Genomic DNA, 26,790 nt, shown 5'->3' with positions numbered 1-26,790 from the left:
GGCGGATGAACAGTGCCAAGATTCCGCCAGGACCCAGAGGTACACACATTTCATATTTACAATGCTCTAATTACTGAACTATAGCTGATAACCTACTGATAGGTTGGCCTTTTTTTGGAAACGCCATGGAACTGGCTTCATCCAATAGCAACACAATCACTGACATCTTTCGCAATTGGGCTCAGCAGCATGGTTCTGTGGCGCAATTCAGCGTCATGGGGGCGAAGCAAGTGGTTCTATCTGATGAGAAGATTGTGAAAGAGCTATTTGTCAAGAGGGGAAATATGTATTCTGATCGAGGAGCCCCTCATGCAGTGGAATATATATCAATGAATCAAAACCCGGGTTTCCGACCCAAGGACGGTGAGTAATTCTTTGCTGTTGGAAGGGGTTTTGTGGTTTTGTATCATCCATGCTGATAATCGATAGAGGGCTGGCGTCGTCAGAGAAACCTGATGTACAGCGCGGTCTCCATCACCTCCATTAATAAATACCAAAGATTAATGGACAAGGAAGCAATCATCACTCTTCATGCGTTGCATGAATCACCGCTGTCATTTGACAAAGAATTTCTACGGTACTCTTACTCCGTCCTCACCAGTTCGCTGCTTGGATTCTCAGTGCGCCGCGCCTCTGACACTTATATTCAACAAAACGAAGAATTCACTGCCGAAATCATGAAGTCTTTCCGCCCAGATTGCTTTCCCAGTAACGTGTTCCCATTTCTGAGAAAAATGCCCTTCTGGCTGGTCCCAAGTTTGAGAACAATGGAGAGACTTAGAAAAGAGTACGTTGCGCAAATGTGGTTGTTCAGGAGCAAGATCGAGAAGAGTGTCAGAGACGGTTCAGCAACCGAGTCCATCTATAAGCACTTCCTCTTGAACCGGGGCGATTACGCCGTTACGGACGAAGAATCTGTTCATACATTTCAAGGCATGATAGACGGTGGGACGCGCTCTCCTCATAACAACTTGCTCACATTCCTGTTCTTGATGATGGAGTATCCGGACTGGCAGAGGAGGCTTCAGGAGGAAGTGGACCAGGTCGTTGGAAAAGATAGGATGCCAAGCCACGAGGATATTCCCAACCTACCTACAGTGAGAGCCATAGTGAAAGAGGGAGTCCGATACAGGAGCATAGTGGCAGAAATGGGCATAACCCATTGCCTCAGTGAGGATGATGTTTACGAGGGCTACTTTTTTGAAAAGGGAACAGTGTTCCACGCGCCATTCGAGTGAGTCTTGCGTTTCAAGAATTACGCATTCACATATTCAATCCCGCTAATTCTGCTAGATCTATCCTCATGGATAAGGAAACATATCCGGACGGACTCCTGTTCAACCCTGCACGTTGGCTTGAACCCAGCTATCCAACCTACAAGGAACCTTTAACTACTTACCCAAATTGCCACAATTTTCCAGCTTTTGGCTATGGCAGACGAGCTTGCCCAGGAGTCGAGTTTGCGGAACGCACCTTGGTCATCATAATTGCCAAATTGGGATGGGCAGTAAACATCCGGTGGCCTCGGGACGAATTTGGTAAAGAGCTTCGGGAGAAGCTTCGGTATGAGCCGGTGCCCGCCCCGAGACCTATGGAGTTTGGCTGCAGCATCGAGGCTCGGGACCCAGACCGGATCAAGGTTGTTCAGAGGGCAGTTGAGAAATTGAATGAGGAATATCATTCGGCGTAAACTGGCCAAAACAAGCACACAGGGCACGGGTAGCCGATTGTCCCTTGCGGAAAACCAGCCATGGCAAGCTTTCATCGGCTTGCTTGGGTATATCCATGTTTGGATGATGGGAGCTCTTTTTTATTTAGCAAGTTTAGAACGCCATGAATCATTAAGCAATCAGGCTTCATGTTGTCATCATCACAACTGAGCTATGTGCTGGTGATATCGGTTCAAGTACTACGACATAATGACTATCTCTCCACTTTGCGTGTCCCAGATTTCCACCCTCGTCATACGTGTTCTCGACTTGCGTCTACAAGCCGATTATTCTTTCTGGGGACAATCCCCCCACTAGTGTCGTAACTGCCCTCACCCCGACATGCCTCTGAGAAATTTGTCGTGGTTACTACGGTTAAGCCTGCGAGAAGCTATCTCGTGTGTGCTTAGGCCATTCTTTAGTTGTCCAACATGGTGATTGTCCCAAACCGCTCTGCAATCCATGAACTTGGAATTACTAATATGCTGCCCGCCGTAGGAAGACGGTGATGACTATTTGCTTGCAAGTTTGAAGAATAGCCGGTACTAGTGACCAAATTCTAGATAATCATGGATCTAATGTTTTCTATCCCAAGATTCCATTGCTATTGATGCCACATCTTTACCACGCGACACGGCAATCTCATGACCCCCCTTCAAAACTCTCATGTCAACAGACTCTCTACAGAGAAGCGCTTCAGCATCTTCTACTAACTCGTCCTTTACAACAATAGCATCACTCTCCGCGATAATGAGGCAGATACGCCCACTCGGTAGACCCGGTGGTGCATTCGTTGTTCGTCGTCGCCGTAGTTCATCCGCAAGCACTCTCCAGATTCTATCATGGCGTCTGAAGACGAGAGAGCTACGCAGGGAGCTCAAGTAAGAAGAGACAAATCCATCATTGTTCTTTAACTGCCATCGAACCACATCGCCGATTCTCACACCATGTCGATCAGCTGCAATAGGCACGTCGTCAAAGTCGACTTCAGCGTCCTTGACCTGTTCGGGGACGTCTGCACTCCTCGGTGCGCCATTTCTCGGCTCCAGGCTGCTATGGAGGATCCTTAGGCGAAACCAGTCTGGTATTATGCCTGACGAGTAGAGAAATTGGCTTCGGGGGCTTATGTGCGATGTACGGATTAGCCCTCCCGGGCAGATGAGGGTAACAGACCGAAGCATACTCGCGTGGTAGGCAGCGAATGCTACAGCCACTGACCCGCCGAGAGAAAATCCGACAATATGGAAGGCAGACGATCCAGTCCAGGACAGCGGCGAAGATGAGAGAACAAGCAGAATCTGAGTAGTGTAAAGCCGAGCGTCATGTTTCAAGTCATTTGGCGTATCTGAGTAGCCTCTGCCAAAGAAGTCTGTCATGAAAATTGTCAGCAAAGATCATCCCAATTCATAGAGTACTTTATGAATTTTTGTCTTTCGTAATAGAACTTGGAATGATGATTGTCATCCAACTGTGCTACCGGGGGATAGTGCAATGCAAGACGCACCAAAAATCATGACTCTGTAGCCCTTTTTGACAAATTCTTTCGCCATATCACCCAATGCTATACACGGAGTGCTGAGACCGTGCATCATCAAGACTTTCTCCCCATTTTCAGGGCCCCATTCAAACACTTGAATTGTTCCATATATAGTGTTGAACTGTCTTCCTCCAGGAAAGGCATCCATCGAGTACGGCAGCTCATCCTCCGGGGCCTTCGCATCCGCTGATCGTTGGCCTTTGCCTGCTTCCACACGAGTCCTAGCCCGCGTAATCGTCTGCTCTTCAGGAAGATGTTGCACATCGCTAAGAGTTGGTCGAATCTGTACATATAGAGCGAGGGAGGCCGCTGCAGCGGTAACTCCTAGCAGAGGCGCTTGCCTGATGGCCTGCCGAATTGCTAACAGTGGATTTAGATCAAACATTCTGGAGAATGTAGCATTTACTTCCCGAGACGACTCCCGGATAGCTGTCTAGATAGATATCTGCGGCCCATACCGCCTCAACTCATCGTTATTTGACTAGCATCACCTCGGAGAAGGATAAGCACGGTGCGAGGCTGATTATCTCCCCCAGGGTCGGTGGTCCCGCTTCGGCATATCATATGTGGCGGCGTCCCGAAAGCCCAGTTTACGGCCCAAATAGGCAGTTTCCGAAAACAGCCGAAAGATCGGGATTCCAACTGCCCGCTTCAATCATGTAGGAGCCAAATCAGCGCCAGCCACCCTCAAAATACTATCGGTAACAACCTGGGATCTCATATCACGCCTACTAACAGGCAAAAGTACGATGAGATGTAGACTCGAGTTCAAAGGACTAATCCTAGCTTCAACTAGCAAAGATAGGAGTGACGCCATGTCTGCCATTAATGAGGCGACAATCAACCCAGAACGTTCCCTTGGATTACCATTTCGTCGGGAGGGCGACTTTTCTCAGTAATCTTCTCCACGGCTAATAACCTCTTTCACCGTAGGTCTGAGCAGAATTGTCTGATGTACTTCTATTAATCGCGCATCTTCCAAGTCAACTAGGATTGTGACTTACATGCTCAAATTGGGCCGTGTATGACCCCTTCTGGTCAACCAGAGGGGGATAATCCTCGACAATGCCGGATTTGACTAGATGGTTTAGCTACACAATTGTCAGCCAACTACGAAAAAACAACTCCAAGGTTATAGCAACATCATACACCGAGTAGATATTTCTCGTGCCCGATTCTATCCAAATATCGTCGGCAGAAGGGAAGAGTACTGAAATTCTTCTTAATGCTATACAGCAACGACTTTGCAGAAGAGAGATGCAAGTCCACTTTAGGCGCATCACTGCGTAGAGCATAATGTGAGACTTCGCCCTGATCGTAGACCTTGCCTTTTCCAGTACTACCAAAGGGCTCAATGGCGAAGACATCACCCTCTTCCATCTTGGTGGTATCGTTCGTCTTCACAGAGGGAACGCTCTTTGAGCCGTGGATGCTGTAGTGTAAGATGCTATGGCCGGTTATATTCCTAATCGGCTTGATTGGGTACGTCGTCCCATTGATTTCGCATTCGTAGCTTTCCATGGCTTCCTGAATGTATCCACCAAGCTCGCCAAGTCGAACGTCAATTCCGGCTTCACGGACGCCAGTATTTGTCGCGTCCTTGACAGCTGCAAGGAGATTGTCATACATCGGATCAAACGCCATTGTGAAGGCGCTATCAACAATGCGGCCATTTACATGCACGCCAATGTCAATCTTCATCACATTATTATGCTGAAGGACAGTCTTGTTGCCGCTATTTGGGCTGAAGTGGGCAGCAATCTCATCAATGTTTAAGCCAAGTGGGAAAGCCATGCCAGCGTGAATTGCATCGCCTTCGGATAGGCCATCGTGTCCGACTAAACGACGAACGCTGTCCTCAATGCCATTAGCGATCTCGGTGAGCGTCTGACCTGGCTTGATATTTTTCTGTGCCCACTGGCGGACCTGACGATGCGTCTCGGCTGCTTGACGATAATCAGAAAGAAAATCACTATTAAGCATATCTAGATGACGCTTCTCCTCGTTGGTAGTACGATATCGGTTCTCATTGGAGTATTCGACTTCTTCGCCTTGAGGGTATGTGTCGTTCGGAAACAATTGGGACACGAGAACTGACGGAGGTTCGGTCTGGGCAGTCGGAGCCTTCTTCGTCTTCTTCTTCTTCTTGTTCTTCTTCTTCTTCTTCTTTTCCGTGGCACCAGATTCACCAGCGGCAGCGGTAGATTCAGTTATGTTTTCGTCCGCGTCGTCGTCATCGGATTCTGCCCCAGAGATTGCTGCATTAGCCCCCCCGGATGTGGTCCTGTTGCCGCCAGCGGAACCATGGGCACTGTCAGATTCTTTGGCTGCTCATGCTCCTGTCAGCTAGTGTTCCTACTATCAAATATGCGGAAGAGACGTATTACAAACCGCTGGGCGCCTTGGGATTATTATCGGGGGCTCTGGCAGCCATCGTGTTTGTCTAGACCTTGCAACTTGGGATGATGGTGTGGACAAGAACGACGGGTGGCTGAGACCCCGCTCACCGCTAAAATCTTGGATCGCTGCTGCCAACCTCAAAAGGGAAGGTGCCCGAAGTGCTAATTCCGGCTAGCGGGGGTCTGGTAGGTATGCACCTATCGGGGCAGCTCCATCAAATGGGGACATCGATTAACTGATAACATTGAACTTAAGCCATCGAGCCTTTATCCCACCAAGCTCCACCGTTCATCACTTGACTCGTTTTGCGGCCTCCGAATTCCATGCAGCGAGGCGAAGCTGCTTTTGAGCGTCGCGAGACCTGCTGACAACCTCTGACCCTGACCACCTTTGGGGTGTTCCACTGCAGTCCGTCTTAGAAAAGCGAAAACCACCATGGTCGAGTCATCCAAGATGAAGTGCCTCGGAGCAGACTGCGAAAATGATGCTGGAACGTTACAGTGCCCAACTTGCCTGAAGCTGGACTTGAAAGACAGCTATTTTTGCACTCAAGATTGCTTCAAGAGAAATTGGGTCGGTCTAGGTGTCCTCTCCCTACCAGAGCTTCGCTGAACAATCCTATCCTGTAGAACCAACATAAGACGGTACACAAGATAGCACAAGGCAAGACACAAAATGGTACCCTCCACAACATCATTCCCCCCTCCCCAAAGGCTGTCTCTAAATGCAATGAAGTTGCTCGATTTTACAATCCTTTCCCATCTTATGCCTTCACTGGCTCCGTCCGACCTGTCTATCCGCTCTCTCCGATGCGAACCGTGCCCAAGTCGATACCGCACCCGGACTGGTCTGTGACTGGCATCCCAAAGGCTGAACGACGCTTGAATAGGTCAAAAATCGACTTGCTAGACGCCAAAGGACAGGAAGCAATGCGCAAGGTTTGTAGATTAGCTCGAGAAGTACTTGATATACTCGCCGCAGAGCTCAAGCCAGGCATTACCACGGATTATCTCGACGAGGTCTGCCACAACGCCTGTGTAGAACGGAAAGTAAGCGCGACTCCCTCCGAGATGAATCTGGCTACATCTAACATTGATAGTCGTATCCTTCTCCCTTGAACTACAATCACTTCCCTAAATCATTGTGTACTTCTCCGAATGAAGTTGTTTGTCACGGAATACCCGATCAGCGGATCCTTCTGGATGGTGATATCCTAAATCTCGACATCTCACTATACCACGAGGGCTATCACGCCGATCTAAACGAAACGTATTATGTAGGGGATCGAGCCAAGACGGACCCCGACTCGGTCAGAGTAGTGGAGACGACTCGGGAATGCTTAGACATGGCAATTGCACTCGTCAAGCCCGGTACACCAATACGAGATTTTGGTGCCGTCATCGAGAAGCATGCCAAATCCAGAAACTGCACTGTAGTCGCGACCTGGGGTGGCCATGGCATCAACACCGAGTTCCACCCCCCGCCGTGGATACCTCACTATGCTAAGAATAAGGCAGTTGGGGTGTGCAAACCCGGAATGACCTTTACCATTGAGCCCATACTCGCGCTGGGCAAATCTCGGGAAGTGTACTGGCCAGATAACTGGACAAACGTCACTGTGGATGGTAAACGGACTGCTCAATTTGGTGTGTACAGGTGGTCATTTTGCCAGGCGCCTATTCCCGAACACTAACAAATGTCTAGAGCACACCTTGTTGGTCACTGAAACAGGCGTCGAGGTCTTGACCGCAAGAAAAGAAAATTCTCCAGGCGGCCCAATACCAATGCCGGCGACTCCAAACGACACAGCAAAGACCAATGGCGCAACCCACGCATAGTTTTCGGCCCTACGATGCGTTGCCCGGTTAAATAGCATCTGATGGCTTGTGTGGAGCTTTATTTGGGCAGGCGAGGCAGATAGTTGCAAGTGGGAGGTTGTCAAATATTTGTAGGTACGCACAGCCAGACGGCCAGTTCAATCGGCAGCCTTGTTGTAGTTGGCAACAAATGTACACTGGTGACTGAAGAGTTCAAGAGAACCGAGACCAAACCGACGGCGTAGTAACACAGAGCTCATCTGAAAACAGACCCAAGTGCAACATGGTCAAACGACACCCAACGTGAATGTGAAGCTTCTGTGCAGAAAAGTTGGAACATGGCCAGCACCTCATATCATGCTAAGCTTGCGCTTCCAGATGGGACCATGTACCGGCTACCTAGGCAGTTCAAATATGGTCAAGTTAAGGTGCTAAAACCCTGCCGGAGACGGCGAGATGCCAATCAATCGGCGCCATGAATGGGACTCGGTGCAGGCACTCAAGTGCTGACTTTAACATGGGGGTTAACCCAAGCGCTAGCATCCATTGATCAAACTTGATGGCACCAAGTCCCCACGCCGAACGGCCGAACGGGCCAGGCCGAAGAGGCCGAAATGATGTCTATATTTTGTCAGGGTGCGCCTGGTGCCTGCATGTTAATGGGTCTGGTGCGTTAGCATAGGCCTGGCAGGTTTCCACCAAGCGCAGATGGTGTCCTTTGATTATTAGAGACGGCACCCTTTAAAGCGCAGAGTAAAATGTTTTAGCGTATAGGTTAAGACATCAATTACATTTAGTACCTATTGCGCTTACCATTCATATGAGCGTGTTCCGAAATCCAGCACTTGCTGCAACCACCACGAGCGGCCGCTGTCTGAGCCACGTATACATTCAGTAAGACAAGGAAAACATTGTACTTTTCACGACCCAAGGCAGCTTATCCGTTGGCTTCCTTGTTTCTTTTCATTCCAGAATGGAACAGTCATTGCCCGTACAGTCGCATCTCCAAGATGAAATGCTACTAGAGAGCTTGAAGAACCCAGAGGACTTCTGGGCTCGCCAAGCCGAGCACCTTTACTGGCACAAGAAGCCCGAAGCCACGCTGCGAATGTCACAGAGAAAGCTGCAAACAGGCGAGGTTCATCCGACTTGGGAGTGGTTCTCTGGCGGCGAGATATCAACGTGCTATAACTGCCTTGACAGACATGTAGCTGCAGGCAACGGAGACCGGGTAGCTATTTACTACGACAGTCCGGCTACAGACACAAAAGAGACCTATAGCTATAATAATCTCCTCAGCGAAGTTGAAGCCCTAGCTGGGGTACTCAGGCAACAAAATGTCAGAAAGGGTCATGTGGTGATGCTGTATAGTACGTACACACTTGGGCCTTGACATCACTCGCCGCATCTGACTTACTCAAATTTAGTGCCCATGATCCCAGCGGCTCTAATCGGAATGCTGGCAGTTAACCGTCTCGGAGCCATCCACGCCGTCGTATTTGGCGGCTTTGCAGCAAATGCCCTTGCTCAACGCATTGACTCGTGCAAACCCGTGATTCTGCTGACTGCCTCATGTGGCATCGTCGGGAACAGACCTCCCATTGCGTATCGACCGCTGGTGGAGGAGGCAATTGGCCTGTCGTCTCATAAACCGGGGCGTATTGTGGTTTGGGAGCGAGAACAATTACCATGGGGTACGAAATCCTTTGCATGTGGTGGTGCTCTATCTCGATGGCTGCAAAAACTTGGCCGTTTTGTAAGGACGACCAGCGACAACTACATCTCATGGCAAGGCACGGTAAGGAGGGCAAAGGCGCGCGGCGTCAAGGCGGACTGCGTAGCAGTAAACAGCAATGATCCCATATACATCATCCACACCTCTGGAACGACTGGAACTCCCAAGGGAGTACCGCGCGATGCGGGTGGCCACGCGGTGGGATTGCATTTGTCCATCAGCTACATCTTCAACATCCACCAAGGAGACGTCGCCTTTACAGCTTCAGATATTGGCTGGGTGGTGGGACATTCCTACATCCTGTACGCACCGTTGCTTGCGGGAGCTTCCACTGTCTTATATGAAGGCAAGCCAGTTGGAACGCCTGATGCATCCGCCTTTTGGCGCGTGGTGGCAGAATATAAAGTCAACACAATGTTCACTGCGCCGACTGCACTCCGAGCTATTAAACGCGACGATCCTAATAACCATTTCCTCTCCAAAATTGGCGAGGCCGGGGGCCTACGATCACTTAAAGCGCTCTTCCTTGCCGGCGAGCGTTCAGAGCCCAGTTTAATATCCATGTACCAAGGGCTCCTTAATAAATATGGCGCACCCTCTTCCTCTCACGTCATAGACAACTGGTGGTCAACAGAAGCAGGATCACCTATAACGAGCAGAGTTCTCAACCCGCACGCCGCGCTAGATCGTGAATCTAGCGTACGGAATTACAGCCCTCTACGTATTCAACCTGGGAGTGCTGGCAAGCCGATGCCGGGATTTAATATTCGTGTCGTGGATGAGCAGGGTGATGAAGTACAAAGAGGCTTAATGGGTAATATTGTCTTAGGGCTACCTCTGGCGCCGACGGCATTCCGTACACTGTGGGCAGACAAGGAGAGATTCTATCACAGCTACTTGAGACGATTTAATGGGAAATTCCTAGATACTGGAGACGCAGGGTGGATTGATAATGAAGGCTATGTTTATGTCATGAGTCGAAACGACGATGTGCTGAACGTCAGCGCGTATCGACTATCAACTGGTATGCATTTGTTAAACATCTGGAACAAACACTTCCCTGCCTGCTACTAACTAATATCACAGGGTCCATAGAACAAGCCATCTCATCGCACCCACTTGTCGCAGAATGCTGTGTGGTCGGTGTTCCTGATGAACTCAAGGGCCAGCTCCCATTCGCATTCATTACCCTTTCCACGGCGAGCCATCCCGAGTCCGCAATACCAGATGCCAAGATTTCACTTGAGATCCAGTCGCTTGTGCGTAGGCAAGTCGGTGCATTTGCGTCGCTAGGGGGGATTATCCAAGGGAAGGGCATGATTCCCAAGACACGATCTGGGAAGACGTTGCGACGAGTACTCCGAGAACTGGTTGAGAATGCAGTTTACGGAGAATTTGCCAAGGCGGTTGTAGTGCCTAGTACAGTCGAGGACGCGGTCGCGGTGGACGTGGCCCGATTCAAGATCAAGGAGTATTTCGAGAAGAGCGGCAGCAAGCACAGGCCGATCGAGTCAAGGGAAACGAGAAGGACGTTGTAAGATTCCAAAGGCTTCTAGAATTGCTGAGCTATTGCGGCGTAGCAACAAAAAAGCATATTCGGGGTGAGTCTACGGAAAGGTCAGCTAGGAGACATTTGGCAAGAATATATGCGACGTTCATGTCTTGGAAAGTGCAATTGTATGCAAACAGGCGAGAAGTCTCTGCTGGCAATCTTGGCTGAGCGATCTTTAGCCGCGTCCAACTTGTCGTCTCGCTAGCTAATGGGGTGCAATTCCTCCCTTTGTTTGGCTGCCTTCTCTGCGTGTAGATATCTATCTGTTGTGGTTTCTTGGTCTGTCAGCACCATGTGGTCAACATAATAATACTTTGACTGGAAATTTGCCAAGGGCTTAGCTTAGATCGACCAGGGACCTCCAGGCAGTCTGAAGTTGCAGCCATGGTGGTTATTATTCAGATGAAATAAATGTCTCCCAACGCCGGGCACCGCTTCCCACGGACGAAATAAATACAGTCAATTTGATTGGTCATGGCAACCACCTATCGACGGAGCTGGTTCATATGGATTGACATCATGATGCACAATTCTCCCCTATTGTTCATCTTCCGGGCTTACATCACGAGCAGTTTTACAACAACTTTCAGCAGAAGCAAGCTATATTTTGCGATGACGTTCAGCAGTACATCCAATATCTAGATCCTGAACTCATGCAAGACAAGATAGTCTGTAGAGTGCTAGTACCCATTGGTCGCCACATCCACCGCGAGGGCGGTCGATACCAATAAGGCACTATGGCTTTCAGGTTCCGGGAGATCATAGGCTGCAAGGTCAACGCCGGAGAACCCGGCACTTTGGAGATGTTGACCCCATTGCTCAGGAGACTGCAACGGACTTTCTGTTCTGCCCTCACCGACACCAGCCCACCAGCCCGAAAGCGAGCCAAAAGCCATGTTGAAGTAAGGAGTTAACCGAGTTAGCTCTACAAGGCCGAGCTTACCACCAGGTTTCAGCAACTTGTGAATGGTTCCCAGCGAACGGGTCAGAGACTGCGTGGCATGGACAACATTCGCGGCAATGATCAAATCGTAGGCATGCTCTTCAAATCCCTGTTTCGCTGCATCGTTTTCAACATTGAGAGTTTGGAACTTGAGCACACGCTCCCACTTCTTCAAGGTCGTTCGGCTCGTCTTGAAGAAACCGGGAGAGATGTCGGTGTACATGTACTCGGAGCAGAAGAATTCCCCATCGGGACTGCATGCTTGGAGCACTTTGAGCGTTGTGCCTCCCGTGCCAGCGCCAATCTCCAAGATTCTCAAGTCCTTTTTCTTGCTGCATAGAAATTTTGCATAATCAGCCATGTATTGGTTGGGTCGCGCCCCTTCATCGGAATGGTACATTCGGAACAGCAGGTCGTCTCTCAGGATAAGGGCCAGCGGATGAGTTTGGCCGGTCAGCATGCGAACAAGCTCCGGCCCAATCCGGTGGATGGCCTCCCCTTCGATACCGAGTCTGGACGTCAGCTGGTCCATCTCGCTCTTGGTGCTTGGCCCCTGTTGAATGAGGACCTGTCCCGATTCTGACTTTACAAAATCTTGCAGGACTTGCCACCAGTAGGCTCGGTGATCTTGCTTCACGGCCAGTCCACGATCGTGCATCTCTTTCACAGCCCAGTCGATGTAGCGAGCGCAGGCAGCAGAGCCAAGGTTGAACTTTTCTGCTGCAGTCATGCCAACTTGGTCGGATTGTAGTGGCATGACGGCCGATTCGAGCATCTCAGCCGTAATAGATGACGTGGTTGACGAAAAAGTCTGACCTGGGGCATCTTGGTCCGTCTTGTCGGTGCCTGAGAGAGGAGTGAACTCCATGCTCTCCCAATTCGTATCGAGTTCCTTGTTGAGCCACAAAAGCCAATTCTGGACGCCACCAAAATAGAACATAATGTTGGCAGGCTTCCCAGGTATATTTGTGCCAACGAACCAGGAGCGGTTTTCCTTGGCGGGTTGCGATATAAACACCGAGTTCCAAAGTCCGTCATGGTGATCAGACCATGCATGCATAGCATCCTCCATCACGTTAATCACGGCCAAGTTGTTTTCCTCCATGTGACGAATAGTTTTGCCAATCCAGTTTACTGACAGCTCTAGTGGAACTGGCAAGTTGCCCGCAGGCATGTGAGGGCCACAAACTATGAACATGTTGGGGAACCCGGAGACAAGGACTCCAGCAAATGTCCCAAGTCTCTCCGCGTTCCAATATTCCTTCAATACTTTTCCTTGGCTGCCTTTGATGTCAATCTGGTTCATGGCGCCGGTGCCGGCATCGAATCCAAGAGCGAAAATGATCATGTCGAACTCGTATTCGGCTCCGGAATTAGTACGGACTCCTTTCTCGAAGAGATCAATCTCGTCACGGCTCATGTCAACCAGGTTAACGTTGGGCCGGTTGAATGCCTCGTAATAGAAGTGCCCTGAGGGCGGGCGCCTGGCCCCAAAGGGATATTTCGGACACAGGAGTTCCGCCTTGTTTGGATCTTGGACAATGGCTCGAATCTTTTGACGGATAAATTCCGAGACTTGCTCATTAGATTCCGGGTCCATAAAGGCATCATCAAAGGTTTCGAGCTGAAAGTTGAAACAGCCACGTTCCCAACCATGGTCAAGGATTTGTCTGACCTTGTCAGCGTCACCTACACTCTTGACAGTTCTCCCTGATGCCTTGCATGCCGCACCGGCAATGTTCATTTTTGCAAGTTCCCAAGTGGCTTCATGGTTCTTCTTAATGTCGACAACCTGATACTCATCTATGGAATGATTTCGCCCTGGAAGCACGTAATTTGGCGTGCGTTGAAATACTGTCACGTCTTTGGCAATGGGGGCAAGTTTGGGGAGGAGGTGGATTCCCGTGGAACCTGTGCCAATAATGGCGATACGCTTGCCATAGAAATCAACCTCGTGTGCAGGCCAGTTGGAAGCCTGATACCACTCGCCAGTGTAAGAGCTCAGCCCAGGGAATGGCGGCTTCTTTGGAATTGACAGAATCCCGGTCGCTGGTAGGAAGTAGCGACAGGTCGTGGACAGTCCATTCTCAGTCGTGATGGTCCAGATATTCACGGCGTCGCTGTAACTTGCGGCCGCGATTCGGGTACCAAATTCGATGTACTTGCGTAGGTTGTAGCGGTCTGTTTTTTTTATATTTTTATATTAGTAAATGAAGAACGGCCTTGTCCAGTTTCAAAAACATGCAGGTTAGCCAGTGAGCGGAGGAAGACTGACCAGCGATACGACTCAAGTACCGTTGAATCTCTCCCTGAGTCGGGTAACGTTCATGGTACTGCCATTCCTCCAACAGGTCCGGTGCAAAATTTAATATGTATACCCATGCCTCGCCATCGGTGCGTGACCCGGGATAGCGATTCCAGTACCACGTACCCCCAACATCGGATGCAGCATCGAAGCACTTCACCGTCAGGCCAAGCTGATCAAGTTCCCACAGAGACCGAATACCACTAAAGCCTGCACCGATGACGACAGCGTCGTAATCCGCAACTCTCTTCGACATTATCTACACAATCCAGGAAGGCAGACGATGAGATAACTTGGTGTTGCAGAATGGACAGAGAAGGACATGGGTGGTACGATTTGGTTGGAATTCTTGGTGTTGATTTGGTCTGATTCGAGACTCCGAAATCGACGTATACAATGGTACCAAGTGTTCAGTTCTAGCCGACGGTTCATTGCCGAGCGTGACAAGTTGTCTGCCGTATCTGCGAATTGGCCGCGTCGGTGTCGGCAGGTTCAAATCGCCGAGATACACCAGGCTGTTGATTGCCACGAATCTCCTGTGATGGGTTGTGATGAGGCTGGTGTATTAAACTGACCAAGTGTGTAGGCAAAAGAGACCCTTATTTAATTTCTACCATGAATATATTCTAAGATTTGGCTACATAGCGGCACTAAACCAGTAGGCATTCCGGAATGCCCAGGAAATTGGGAATTGAGCACCACCTCGGACGAATACACCCAGCCGCCTCTCGTCCGCAGATTCGGACGAATAAACCCAGACTTGACCATGACGTCTCTCGTCCGCAGATTCGGTGTTGAGTTCGGAAAGGTGGATACACTGACCTGGCTGAATCAGGAAACGTCCACCGAGTTGAATCCGCCGAGCGGAGGACTGGGGGACCATCTCTTCCCTCGGGACCAACATTGAAATGGAGTTTAATAAGAGCTTGAGCCAATGTGACAACCCGAATTGCTTGCAATATCCTGGGACCGAATTCTCACTGGGCTGATCAAACAGACCAGACCCCTGCCAAAAACCGGGACCATCGTTTAAGTGCAGACTCCCATATTCTAAAGGCAAGACTAGCTAGCATTAAATTTCGCCCGTCAATGTCAATCGCTGGAGAAGAGTCTGGTGTTATAGTATTTGATTCGATTAACTCCGTGGCTCAAAGCCAGTTTCACCCACGCAAAGCAGCCACCGAAAAACAAACTGAAACAATGTCATCTGTGTTCACCAAAGACAACACCCCAGACCTGGGAAGAGCCATACTTCGCGTATCTCCGCTCGTTCTCTCCTCGGCGTCCCTGATGTTCAGCTGGTCTCAGGACATTTCATTCAGAGCCTTCTTGCACCACTCGCTGCGCAACGATCCGGCCCATCCAAGTGGCAACATATTGCCGCGATACCTGCCCGCATTCATGAAGCCTGGGCTCTGGGGAATTGGTTTGACCTACCTACCAGCCACCGCTCTCTGCATTGTCAATGGCTTAAGTAACCAGACCAGCGAGGTTCGCGGCTTCTACCTTGCTGGAGCTGTCTTCAGTATCGCTCATTTCTGTTGGGGCCCTTCCATGTTTGCTATTCTTCGCCGTATTGGGGACCCCCAAACCGCCGGGGTACCCAACGAAGATGCGCTCGAGACTTGGTTGCCCAGGCATCATAGTCGAACTCTCTTGGTTAATGTCCCGGCGTTCTTATGCATTTTTGCTGCCACGTTGGCTACCATCACTGAGGGCCTTAAGTAGGCGAGAAGTGACCAAAAAAGAATATAGAGCCTAGCTACTAGAGTCCTTCAGACCGTCAAACATTTTGTAATGAGAGCATGTAGACGTCTTTTTAAAAAAAGAAACATTCATGCAAGACATTTATTTCACAGGTCTCTGACCCCAAACTACAGAAATGGGCCAGCTTCCTCCGTATTCTATCAGCTCTATCTCTAGACGTTCCAAGAAACTGCTTGCCTCATCGTCAGACATAGACTGCAAACCACCGGGGAGTCCTGGAAATGATCTTTGGTATCAGACAACAGCCAGTAGATGAATGAAAAAATCCATACCTATGTTTGCCCCAAGCAGACTAGCAGCTGAGTCCAACGTGGACTTAATTGCTGTTGCTCGAATATTCGGATCAGGCACTTTGGCGCCAAGAGTTCCTGGAGCCTGCATCGTTCCCACGCGTTGGAAGCCAGCGGCCATAATATGCCCTTCCAAAACTGCCACGTCTGCCAAGTTCCGGGGAGCTCCAATCTTTATGTGCAGCTCGTTTATTAGCTCGACGAACTGGTGCACAGCAGGACCATCGTCTTCGCCAACCGTGCTCTGCATCTCGACGAGTTGAATCCATCCGCCAGGCTTGACCAGATTACAGAGTCCTAATACCGCTTCGCGTCCTTTAGTCGCCGTAGCGGCCAAGACAAAACGCTGATGCACCACATCGAATGTGCCATGCCATGAATATGGGAATGGCCCCATAACGTCTTGTACTCGAAGCTCTATCCCCTCGGGTGGTGGATCCGGAAATCGTTCGTCGGCGATGTCGAACCCAATCATCGTGCAGGTCTCAGGTCGTGCAAGTGTCTTTCGAAACTCAGTAAGCCAGTAGCCTGTAATTTGTATCAGAGGAAGCTAGATATGTGTAGTCTGCGCTGTAGTGGCTGACCATCAGAAGTGCCCGAATCAAGTATCTTGAGGTTGGGCCGAGTAACATCGAAAGGCGCGAGCAAGATACTACCCCCCATAGCCAACTTGGTTACATGATGGTTTATCTGAAGACGCTCATTCTCAACCTCTGAGGCGGCAAGTTGAGGAGTGTTTTCGTTATCTGCTACGGCCATTTGGGTGTCTGAAAATACCAAGTGTTTCTCGCTTCAACTACCTGACTCCGGACTGTGGCGAACCCTGCAGATACAAGTGCCAACACTCCTCACTTTAATGCCGATAGGCGGGTACCCTTCTGAAAGCCCTTATACGTAGAAATGTCGTCAGAGCCACCGACTCCGGATATGCTGCTGCTGCCCCCATGCCGACATTGAACGATGCACCGATAGGACGGAATAGCAACTATTTAGCAAGTCACAACAAAACATTTTGCCAATGAGAGAGTTCCCTTTTTAGGACAAAGCACTTGGCACACCTTTGTTCTGCCGGGACCCTCAGATTCAATGTTTTAAATTGTGCCCATTTCAAGTCACCACAGTAGGACAGCCCTGTTCGGTTAAATAGGCGATACATTCGGCGTCCATTGAATAGCAGTCGATTAGATTATCCACTCGAAACGATAAAAGGAATCAGTACTGCATCCACAACTTTTGTGTATCAGAACATGAACCCCCTAGAAACACACATAGGGCCATGCCAAATAGGATTTCCATCATACACAGCAATGCCAACTAATCCATCTAATACAAAACCAACAACCAGGAATGGGAGCGAATATCTTATATTCGCAATCGTTTACTAGCTCGCAAAATTCATCCATCACAGCCAGCTGTTCGCATCAGCCAATAACCAGTGCTTTGTCTCTCCCACAGCCATACTCTATTATCTTTCGTTTATCGTAATTGCCTTTCCACAGCCACATCTATGATTTAGGTTCTTGAACATGACCATCCAGAGTAGCAGAGGTGGCAGAAGCAGCGGCATCGCCTGGGCCGAGATCGAGCGGCGCTGTCTTCTCCGGGGCAATATTGGTCAGTTTAGGCTCCTCAAGAAACTCAAACTTGTCAGTAACGGCTGCATAGATGGGTTGGTGGATAATGGTCTTGTACCAACGAGACACGTTGGGGTTCGCTTCTCGCCAGGCCTTCCCGTAGAAGAACTGGAAGCCGAGGGCAATAATCCCAGCACAGAAAATGTCAGCAAGGGTAGCAGATTCGCCAACGAGAAATGAGTTGGTTTGTAGGTGCTCCTCAACAACATTAATGGCCGCCTGGGCCATCATCTCATATTTCTCAACGGACTCCTTGTTATAAGGGATGATGCCTATAAGAGCAAGATACTCTTCGACGATGGGCATAATAATCTCAGAGTTGAAGAAGGACATCCATTTGACTATGTCAGCGTACTCCTTCTTAGAATTTCCGAGCAGAGTGGTCTCTTCGTTCTGAGAGGTGACTAAAATGACATTAGCTTTGGTCTAATGGACTAATGTATCAACAATGAGGCAAGAGCCAGGCGGAGCGTTGGGAGGCAGGGCACATCTATAGATGATACATATATTTATATCGGACCATCCGCATAATCCGAGATATCGCAGACATCTTGCTTAAGGGGTATTCAAGGACAATGAGTCCTGAAGGGGTTGGACGCACTGTATATGGCAATAGCAATGCACTCAAAGAGCTTGAAGCCGTCTTCTCCAATGAAAGCAGGAACTTTGCCTAGCTTGCTAACCTTGAGGTGCTCAGCAGTCCGAGGTTCTTCGCAAATTTTGAGTTCGAGATTATTCGCTTTTGCGACCGCCTTGATCGCGATGGTACGGGGATGGTCACCCTGAAGTGGAATTATTACACCAGTGAAATCGAATGAGTGGAGGGGTTTAATAGCGTACATACAGGAAAAGTGTATAGAGTGCCGAAAACCATTTTGACTGATTCTCAGCCGATCACTGAACCGGCTTTGATGTTTGATGGGCGGTGTAGGTGTGATGGATCGCCTGCAAAGGTTATCGCCAAGAGAGCCTGTATTTGGCACAACGTCGCGATGCGATAGCCCAAGGGTAAAAAGAAATTCTATTCGACTACAAGAGAAATGGAGTCCAGTGAGACCCTTGTCATCCCTAGGCCAGCTCCCTTCTTGCCGGGCATCTGGTATTCGGAACAAACATAGTATTTGGTTCAATTCGGAGACTTCAACCAAATTAGGCTAGCTCCCTGGAGAACTACTAGCTTCCGAGACCGAATAGGGTAACAGGTACCGGCATGGGCCGATGGCAATCAAGAGGTCGCCATGCCGAGAGCGAGACTCGTACCGTTCGGACTCTGGACTCTGGAAATGAGAATGAAGCCGCGAACAATCCATACTCAGGCCCTCCGTAGTATGATTTAACATGTTTGAATGAGCGATACATATGTAAATTTACAAACACCGAGTCACGCCTAAACTGGTTTACAGAGATCCTTAGTTATTCCACCTTGCAGACTATTGTGGTCGATTCTATTATGGGTAGCTATACAGCAAATTTAGTCGAGACCCTCGACGCAGTCGATGCATCGACTTTGGATGGAGATGATGCCTCGCGGCTACAATTGGCCATGGCTGCCCGCAAGCTTTTTCATAAACTAGAGACGAAGGAAGAGAAGACTATACGACTCGCCATCGAAGAACCTGTTGTGTTCTCTGCTATCCAGGCTCTCATTGACGTTGGTCTCTGGGAAGACTGGACTGGTGTTGGTGGAGGCGAGAAGACTATCGAGGACCTTGCCACAATAACCAAGAAGGATATTGATCCGGAATTACTGCGTAGGTGTTCTAATGTACGGCAAGTATGTTCAGTTACGAGCTCCTGACACAACTCTCAGGCCACCTCCTACGACTCCTAGCTACGAACCACGTTGTCCTGGAAGCCGGGGAAGATCGCTACGCGCCGACCGCATTTTCGCTCTCCATGGGTGATAAGAGTACCCTCGTTGCGCCAGCTCTTCGCATACGGTACGCATGTCATCCTTTCTAAATTGTTTAAAGCCGAGTGAAGTGAATTGACCATGACGCTACAGAACCGACCACATCGCCCAGTGTGCCCATCACTTCCCCGAGTTCTTGGCTAATACCAACTACCGCAAGCCTCTAGACGACAATGCCAGCTGCTACATTGATACGTTTCCTGAGAAGAAAAACTTTTGGCAAAGATGCAAGGCAAATCCTATGCATCAAGAGAGCTTCTCTTCATTCATGCTGTTATGGGGCAAGCATAAAAGACCGTGGCCGCAGTTCTATGACACCAAAGCGCTGCTCGAGGGCGCTGACTTGAGCGATGGCAGCGCATTCATCGTAGATATTGGCGGACATCACGGTGTCGACCTCTTACGTGTGCTCGATAAGCATCCCGACGTCCCTGCAGGGTCCCTGGTGCTCGAGGACTTGCCAGAGGTCATCACTTCCGTGAGTCTTGCCACGGACAAGATTAAGGTTATAGAGCACAGCTTCTTTGAGCCGCAGCCGGTTAAAGGTTAGTTCTCTCTCGCCTTCAACTCCCATGTTAAAACTTTATTTTTCAGCGACCTGACAATTGAGGGAAATGTGAAGGCAGCCGGGCCTATTACCTGCATGCCGTCCTACACGACTGGTCCGACAAGGTGTCAATCGAAATCCTGAAGAACGTTGCGGCAGCCATGAAGCCCGGCTACTCTAAGGTGCTGATTCATGATATCGTCCTGCCAGCAACAGGAACTACCTGCTACCAAGCTGCGTTGGATTGCCTGGTCATGCAGGCCTCGGCCAACGAAAGAACCGAGGCTGTGTGGAATAAGGTGCTCGCGGAGGCGGGCCTTAAGCTACTCAAGTTATGGCCAGATGGCCGAGGGTATGAGAGCCTGATTGAAGCAGAGCTGGCATAGACTGAAGTCGTGGGAAACCCCTAGAAATAATAGAAGGCGCAACTCTCCAGTAAACAGATGGACTTGGTCGCGCTTGTTACAGTTGTTTCTGTTCATCAGGCTATTTCAATTTCTGGACAGCACACCCACGCACCTGCGCATGCAAAGGTACCTTCCTGGCGCCAGAATGCAAAGTTGAACTGTATGGGATCATGTGCACCCCCATATTACGATAGACGAACAGGCAGGGTCGATAATGGAGTGAACTGGTTCTAGATGTTGGTATCTGCGGTGGTCGAAAGCTGAGATTTACTGTCTACATTGTTGTTATTGCTGTGAATGTGTGACTGGTGAGTTGCGCGTTGTGCGGAAGTTGTCTGCGCTGAAGCTATACAAGGACATGGCCAGTGATTCAGTAGCCACGAGGCTCCGTTTGCCCATTCCGTCTTGTAAAGTCACGGCCTGTCATGTTCTCTTGTTTCATGTTAAGGCCAGTTATGTTGTAGGCGTTGTAGAGCTAGGTTGATAACTGAGCTACCTCACATTTACAGCTCGGGATTAGCCAACAAATAGCAACCTGTTCCCGGCCGGTACTTCGTTTCAACGAATAGTGAGGAATTTACTCACATTATCCAGACAAGGACAAAGTGCAACATGGGAGTGTTGAGAGTCTTTCTTTTTCTAAAACCATCCGTACAGCCCTCAGTGATTTGCCAATCCTCCTCATACAGAGGGTTGTGCTGACTTGCCGCAATCTGCTGTCTCAGCAAGAATAGCAAAGACGGTCAGGTGGCGACCATTCTATCATAACCTCCCAAATCGACAGATCTTACGAGACAACAGGAGCCACTCATCATTCTATTAATGAAAGTGGACGATGAAGATGCTTTCGAAAGCGGATAACGACTTTGAATCAGGAACCTAGTCAAATATCTTGTCATAGCCTTGTATTACAAAACACCTCAGACCACGCTGGCACCGGGTGGAAGACATTGGATGTTTTCAGCCTTATGCAAATTTGGCTACTCATTGTCGGGAAAGTCTCATCGAACATTTGTGGGATATGTATTGCAACCAGGGTCATTGTTGGGTGCCAGCGAAGACTTCACACTGCGTATCGAGACACTCTTCAGACGCTCTTCATATTTAGAACGTCAGCTCCTCATATTAATTATCTTTGCCAAGGACATAGCGAATCGTCTCCCCAATAGTATACTCCTCCGTAATCCCACTTGGACGCCAACCAAGCGCTCGCAACCGATCCGCCCGAGACCTTGAACTTGAACCCCAGAACTTTGGTCCCCCTGCCCAAATCTTCGCAACACCTCTCTCATCAAGACTGTCCACATCAGTATCAGAAACATACCCCTGCGAGTGAAGCTCCCGACCAACAACCTTGGCAAAGTTTGTGAACGAATCCTCTCCCGCTTCAACAAAGTAATATCCATTCCGACCCCAATCCACCCTACTTTCCGTGCTCAACGCCTCCTCCACTAACAAGAGCAACGCAGACGATGCGTCACTGACGTGGCAATGACTTGATACGTTTCTCCCGTCACCTACTACCAATACTTTCTCGTGGGACTGGGTTGCACAAATTGAACACGTGCTCAGGCAAGACTCCAGGTATAGCCGTTCTTTATATATATATAGTAGTTATTATTCGCTGTCTTCCTCTCACAAAACCAAGCACCTTTGAGACCCTACTCGATGGTCCTCGAATAGAATCCTTCCCAAGCCCTTGAGATCAAGCCCTTGTCACACTATGATACTGAATTTAAAGCAATTCACAATCCCTCATGAAGGCCTTCTCGCACTGGTATCAAGCCGAAAGTGGCATGTTCCCAAACGCGTCCTAGTGTTCTACCAGCCAGGCCGTCATGAACCAAAGTCGTCACTAGATAGACGAAAAAGGCTCAATAATACTACAGCCTCGGCAGGAAATTCGAATTTCTAATTTAACGCATAAAATATACATAAAAAGAGACCTTTACTTGAAGCAGTAGGTGCATAATATAGAATTTCTTGCGAGTTGGTTGGCTTAAGACAACCTATCAATCAATTTCTAGCTAGCTGACTCTATTTCTGCTATTTTTTAACCTCAACTCTACTACCTAGTAAATACCCTAAGGCAGTTTAAAAAAAGAAAAGAATGATTTAGAACGAAAGATAGTTGTCACAAAAAGATCTTGCTCTAATAGGACAACTATAACTCCGTATGTTTTCGTTGACAATAGGATAAAGAAATAACCGCACTGCTTTCCACAGCCGAATTGTACCTGAATTGCATGTTCCAAATTTCTGCCGATCCAGCCAGTAGTGCAAACCACTTGATCCAGCCGCCCTGCGCAAAAGTCGATGTATTGGCCAAGGTATGGCCAGCCCGAGACGACACGTAATAATTTCGCGCTACATAGCGTAGGCGTATGAGTGAGCAGACGATGAAGGACCGCGGGAATCATCAATGGAAGTGTACATATTTCAACTCCTCGTCGAGTAAGAATTCGCGGAGTGGCATGGCCCGGGTTCGAACCTTGCAAAGGTTGACAGAGTAGCGGAGCCTCGAGCGCCGCGACCAAGTGGAAAACGGCGAGTATCCTTGAACTAACTCGACGTGGTTGCACTCCTCTCTGTCGTCTTCGGTCAGGTCGACCAGGACTTTCTTGTCGGCCGGAATAGCAGCCACAAAGGTGGCAAAGCCTTCAGCACCGCCGAACTCGTATGGGAGCTGGCGGACGCGATTGATGCCCCTGTTGGCGAAGTAGTCTGGCGTGGCATCGCTGAAGCGTGACATCAAGTCGCCCAGAGAATTGTGGGTGAGTTCCAATGGCGGCAGTCCCGGCGTGAAGTTGAGCTGAGCCGCTGCGGTCGGGAGCAGGGTCAAGGCGAAGAGGAGGATACAAGTGTGTAAAAGAAGATGCTTGGTGAGCTCACCGGCAACGGTGGTGAGGCGTTGGGCAGCGTACCCAACTCGTGTCCGGCCCGGATCCCTGGGCGTAAGGAAGTGAGAAACCATGCATTTGGGCTCGTCGGTGGCGTCCGAGTTCCGTGAATATTGGTGCCCACTAGACTGTTCCAGCCAGCGCTTCGCTTCAATCCTCTGGCAGTCGTTCCAACTGATGGTGTCTCAGTCACGTTAGTCTGAGGGGCCGGTGCGCTTACCAGGCGCCTGGGCTATGCACCCCTCTTCTACGTTGGCCGGTCTGTCCTATGCATTCTGTTCAGACAGCCGCACCCCCTAGGTTGCTAGGGTTGGAGGATTTGTAGATGGTGGTTTGGGTATACCCACCATCGGCCACATGGAGGTGAGGGATGAGAGGTGAGAGGTGAGAGGGGCGAGATGGGAGTTTAGCTTGATGAGTCGGAGTTTGCTCCTCTCCGACGATTCGTCGTTTGAATCTGTGACAAGGGTTCAATATAGAAGGCTTGGAGCAATAGCTCAATTCATCTAATAACAGTCTTTGGTATCAAAGGTCCTTAGTTTTCCTCAAGGCCCTAAAGGTCAAAGATGTCTTTAAATACAAGAAGTCGGTGAGGGCCTTCTGCCCTAATCCCGTGACCGTAGCCCTTGTGTAACCTTTGACATTGGGCCATTTCCGTGTAACAGGTGTATTGGGTTGGTGGGAAGGGAGAGTTGGGAAGTTGGGTGCGTGGTGCGCAGCCATTTTATGTGACGGCCCTAATTTCGTTTAGCGACTCGCTGCTATACCCCATGATATATTCATCGTATGAGTATGGCGTGGTCGTTTTCTTTTTTTTTTTTTTCGTGGCCATGTTTAGTCAGTTGATAATGTCAAGGTAGCTATATAGTACCATGTTGACGGTAGGCGCCGCGTGTCCTTGCTGCTCATGCCTACGTACAACCCAGGTACTAGACGGTTAATCAATCACATATCAATTGATGTAATTAAAAATTCTGGATTCATACAAGCGCCGTGTTATAGGCCGCCAGGGCCTCAGCGTGATCCGCACCAGCGCTCTGTAACCCTAAAAATAAAGTAGTCAAGTATCAATGATATTGATATTTCTTTACCAAGCTCCACCGCAAAGTCCTACTTTGCCTTGGTAATCAATCAATATTACTTGCTCCACTCTTTGCCCTAATCGCTCCGTCCTCCAAAAGCGGCATCCCAACGAACCGACTTCCAAAACATGAGACCACTACCTCGATAAATTCTGGAGGCACCAGATTTGCAAGCCGGTGTGCCTTGTCTCGTAAAGTCAAGTGCTTGCTTGCCAAACCGATAACTGCGGCAAGTGCCGCATCGTATGGTCGAAAGCGGCAAGCGACTGCATATGATACCTCAAAATATCCCGCCAAACGCCACAATCACGACTCATCACAAGGTCAAACGACGAATTTGTGCCGAGTTTGCCGCGCCCTACCCCTTTGAAGCACCAATCCTTTCTGTATTTGCCTAAAGCCACAGTCCATTATTGTCTGCGAATGTAGTAGCTGAACCGTAATTCTCAGCCACATAACCTATCCAGGCAGCGCCTCCACAATATCTTGACAACCACATTGTTCCATTAGTGCTTACGGGCGTTGGGTGAATACAGGTAACTAGAGATTTCTAGCCTATCGGTAAATGCTTCCTCTCGGGCTTAGCAGTACCGAAGAGGAGTCGGACAACCTAAATTTAGAAGAACTAGTAAGCGTAAAGGCAGTGCTTGGTATTCTCGTTAAAGGATAATATATTTAGAGTAGGATAGACGCAGATACGGTCTTACACTGCCCTTCTACATTGCACAGCCATGTGGTTTTTAATTGTTGTAATAGTTATATAAGTCCAGCGTACTCTCTAGGATATTGCTTTTATGGCACTGTAGCTCATCTTCCGCTCTGCACTAATTAAAATGCTCACCAAGTCACTCCTCGCGTTTGCCTCTCTCGCCATCTCGGCCTTGGCCTGCACTCCCCCTCCTGGCTCTGGCTTCGCCAAAGCTGCTCCTCCAACTAGTCTCTTCATCTACAACGTTGGCACTGGTGCCATTACCCCCTCGACCGCCGCCTTGGTCAATAAGTCTACGAACAACGGAGGCCAGGATAGGACCACCCTCATGACCTTTAATGACCCCAGTGGTGGTACATCAAACAATTGCATGATCTTCTTTGATCCCAACGATCCAAGCCTGACGGCTTCCGGCAGCAGGAAGCTTGACCTTTTCTCAAGCAATTCCCCTGCACCCCCTGGTGGGAGCCCGGGCTGGGGCCCTCCGGGGAACCAGCGCAATAACCAGCTTGTCCGTTGGACGGTAGCGCCAGGTTTAGTTACCACGGACGCGACGTATGGTAGTCTCACTTTTGCTTGTAATTCTTTAAATAACGCGGGGTTTGAAATCGTTGGCGTTTACGATACTGATACCGTCACCTATAAGACATTCGGGGTGTGTGTCGCCTATAATTAATCGTCGTGGCTGGGTCTTGACACTAGATTGGTTGGGAGCGGCGGTTGGGCTCGTGGATTTTCTTTGTATTTACGTCTAGACGATGAATCGGTACTGGAGTGTATCAATTCAATGTTAATTTTCAAATGGTAACTTGTATTTCACTATGCCTTGAGAACGCCGCTTTGGACTTGTTACAGCTGAGGCCCAAAAATGTGAACAAGTCAAGTGCAATGCGCATAAATGCAGGGAACTTACTACCGTGCCTGGATCGCAGGGACTTTGAATATATAGCACATCTTGGTCAAATGGTATTGTTCGCTCAAAGTTCGTCTGACTAGAAGGTTTGAGTGGCTTGCACGGTGAACGTCCTCGCCGCCCATCTAGGCTCTGGCCTACAGCACAAATCCTTTAAAAGGCACGCTCTTTTCTTTTAACACTATTTCTTTTTTCACTATGATGACTAAGATCGAAGTATTATTTCTTTTCTGCATACTCCCTCATGCATTCTCTAATATAACAGTTGGAGCCCTCTTCTATCCCGAATCCCCCATGCGACAAGTGCTTCGCTGCCAATCGTGCCACGCAAGTCGAAGTGTGGCAGCGATACACAACCATAACCGAGGCCTGGATGCATTACTGTTTGCACCTAATATTTGCATATTCACAAACTTGGGGGCTCACTTTAATCTCCCCCAAGTTCCAGTGGCTACGACTTATAACTCAGCCCAAATGGCGACTACGTGGTCACAAAGAATAACAATTGCTCAGAGGGCAATATACATCTTCTTCAAGCGGTATTAGACTATCTTTTCAATGCGTACAACTAGTATTAGCTCCAAAAAATGCCTTGTATCAATCTTAGTGTTACACGCCCGCCCAAAGTCAA

General features: G+C 49.2%; 12 protein-coding genes across 12 annotated transcripts; 6 read left to right on the top strand and 6 right to left on the bottom strand.

Moving 5' to 3' along the window:
- Nucleotides 1-125: 125 nt before the first annotated feature.
- MAA_08354 (Cytochrome P450 CYP5058A4) lies at nucleotides 126-1,690 on the top strand (the record flags this gene model as incomplete). Its single annotated transcript, XM_007826352.2, has 3 exons — nucleotides 126-363; nucleotides 430-1,234; nucleotides 1,294-1,690. 3 exons carry the CDS (start codon nucleotides 126-128, stop codon nucleotides 1,688-1,690), a joined length of 1,440 nt encoding a protein of 479 aa, XP_007824543.2.
- A 594-nt stretch (nucleotides 1,691-2,284) lies between these two features.
- On the bottom strand, nucleotides 2,285-3,631 carry MAA_10748 (F-box domain, cyclin-like protein; the record flags this gene model as incomplete). The annotated part of the gene is made up of 2 exons (XM_011412466.1): nucleotides 2,285-3,078; nucleotides 3,214-3,631. The coding sequence occupies 2 exons, from the start codon at nucleotides 3,629-3,631 to the stop codon at nucleotides 2,285-2,287; spliced, it is 1,212 nt and encodes a 403-aa protein (XP_011410768.1).
- Nucleotides 3,632-4,138: 507 nt separating this feature from the next.
- Nucleotides 4,139-5,680, bottom strand: MAA_08355 (methionine aminopeptidase; the record flags this gene model as incomplete). Its single annotated transcript, XM_007826353.2, has 4 exons — nucleotides 4,139-4,195; nucleotides 4,251-4,337; nucleotides 4,396-5,573; nucleotides 5,638-5,680. The coding sequence occupies 4 exons, from the start codon at nucleotides 5,678-5,680 to the stop codon at nucleotides 4,139-4,141; spliced, it is 1,365 nt and encodes a 454-aa protein (XP_007824544.2).
- A 775-nt stretch (nucleotides 5,681-6,455) lies between these two features.
- Nucleotides 6,456-7,484, top strand: MAA_08356 (methionine aminopeptidase 1; the record flags this gene model as incomplete). Its single annotated transcript, XM_007826354.2, has 3 exons — nucleotides 6,456-6,695; nucleotides 6,746-7,292; nucleotides 7,351-7,484. 3 exons carry the CDS (start codon nucleotides 6,456-6,458, stop codon nucleotides 7,482-7,484), a joined length of 921 nt encoding a protein of 306 aa, XP_007824545.2.
- A 952-nt stretch (nucleotides 7,485-8,436) lies between these two features.
- Nucleotides 8,437-10,736, top strand: MAA_08357 (propionyl-CoA synthase; the record flags this gene model as incomplete). Its single annotated transcript, XM_007826355.1, has 3 exons — nucleotides 8,437-8,833; nucleotides 8,891-10,222; nucleotides 10,285-10,736. The coding sequence occupies 3 exons, from the start codon at nucleotides 8,437-8,439 to the stop codon at nucleotides 10,734-10,736; spliced, it is 2,181 nt and encodes a 726-aa protein (XP_007824546.1).
- Nucleotides 10,737-11,430: 694 nt separating this feature from the next.
- MAA_08358 (steroid monooxygenase) lies at nucleotides 11,431-14,254 on the bottom strand (the record flags this gene model as incomplete). The annotated part of the gene is made up of 2 exons (XM_007826356.1): nucleotides 11,431-13,874; nucleotides 13,969-14,254. 2 exons carry the CDS (start codon nucleotides 14,252-14,254, stop codon nucleotides 11,431-11,433), a joined length of 2,730 nt encoding a protein of 909 aa, XP_007824547.1.
- A 944-nt stretch (nucleotides 14,255-15,198) lies between these two features.
- MAA_08359 (uncharacterized protein) lies at nucleotides 15,199-15,726 on the top strand (the record flags this gene model as incomplete). Its single annotated transcript, XM_007826357.1, has 1 exon — nucleotides 15,199-15,726. One exon carries the CDS (start codon nucleotides 15,199-15,201, stop codon nucleotides 15,724-15,726), a length of 528 nt encoding a protein of 175 aa, XP_007824548.1.
- Nucleotides 15,727-15,999: 273 nt separating this feature from the next.
- Nucleotides 16,000-16,814, bottom strand: MAA_08360 (uncharacterized protein; the record flags this gene model as incomplete). Its single annotated transcript, XM_007826358.1, has 2 exons — nucleotides 16,000-16,583; nucleotides 16,640-16,814. The coding sequence occupies 2 exons, from the start codon at nucleotides 16,812-16,814 to the stop codon at nucleotides 16,000-16,002; spliced, it is 759 nt and encodes a 252-aa protein (XP_007824549.1).
- Nucleotides 16,815-17,560: 746 nt separating this feature from the next.
- Nucleotides 17,561-18,563, bottom strand: MAA_08361 (Glutathione S-transferase/chloride channel; the record flags this gene model as incomplete). Its single annotated transcript, XM_007826359.1, has 3 exons — nucleotides 17,561-18,093; nucleotides 18,291-18,471; nucleotides 18,534-18,563. The coding sequence occupies 3 exons, from the start codon at nucleotides 18,561-18,563 to the stop codon at nucleotides 17,561-17,563; spliced, it is 744 nt and encodes a 247-aa protein (XP_007824550.1).
- A 576-nt stretch (nucleotides 18,564-19,139) lies between these two features.
- Nucleotides 19,140-20,534, top strand: MAA_08362 (O-methyltransferase B; the record flags this gene model as incomplete). The annotated part of the gene is made up of 4 exons (XM_007826360.1): nucleotides 19,140-19,440; nucleotides 19,500-19,629; nucleotides 19,695-20,146; nucleotides 20,224-20,534. The coding sequence occupies 4 exons, from the start codon at nucleotides 19,140-19,142 to the stop codon at nucleotides 20,532-20,534; spliced, it is 1,194 nt and encodes a 397-aa protein (XP_007824551.1).
- Nucleotides 20,535-22,974: 2,440 nt separating this feature from the next.
- Nucleotides 22,975-23,729, bottom strand: MAA_08363 (uncharacterized protein; the record flags this gene model as incomplete). The annotated part of the gene is made up of 2 exons (XM_007826361.2): nucleotides 22,975-23,629; nucleotides 23,707-23,729. 2 exons carry the CDS (start codon nucleotides 23,727-23,729, stop codon nucleotides 22,975-22,977), a joined length of 678 nt encoding a protein of 225 aa, XP_007824552.2.
- Nucleotides 23,730-25,370: 1,641 nt separating this feature from the next.
- Nucleotides 25,371-25,922, top strand: MAA_08364 (IDI-3 protein; the record flags this gene model as incomplete). The annotated part of the gene is made up of 1 exon (XM_007826362.1): nucleotides 25,371-25,922. The coding sequence occupies one exon, from the start codon at nucleotides 25,371-25,373 to the stop codon at nucleotides 25,920-25,922; it is 552 nt and encodes a 183-aa protein (XP_007824553.1).
- Nucleotides 25,923-26,790: the final 868 nt, after the last annotated feature.

This window comes from Metarhizium robertsii, assembly GCF_000187425.2.
Source record: "Metarhizium robertsii ARSEF 23 chromosome Unknown MAA_Scf_1, whole genome shotgun sequence".
In the NCBI taxonomy this organism is placed as follows: Eukaryota; Fungi; Ascomycota; class Sordariomycetes; order Hypocreales; family Clavicipitaceae; genus Metarhizium; species Metarhizium robertsii.
This window is presented reverse-complemented; position numbering and strand designations above follow the sequence as displayed.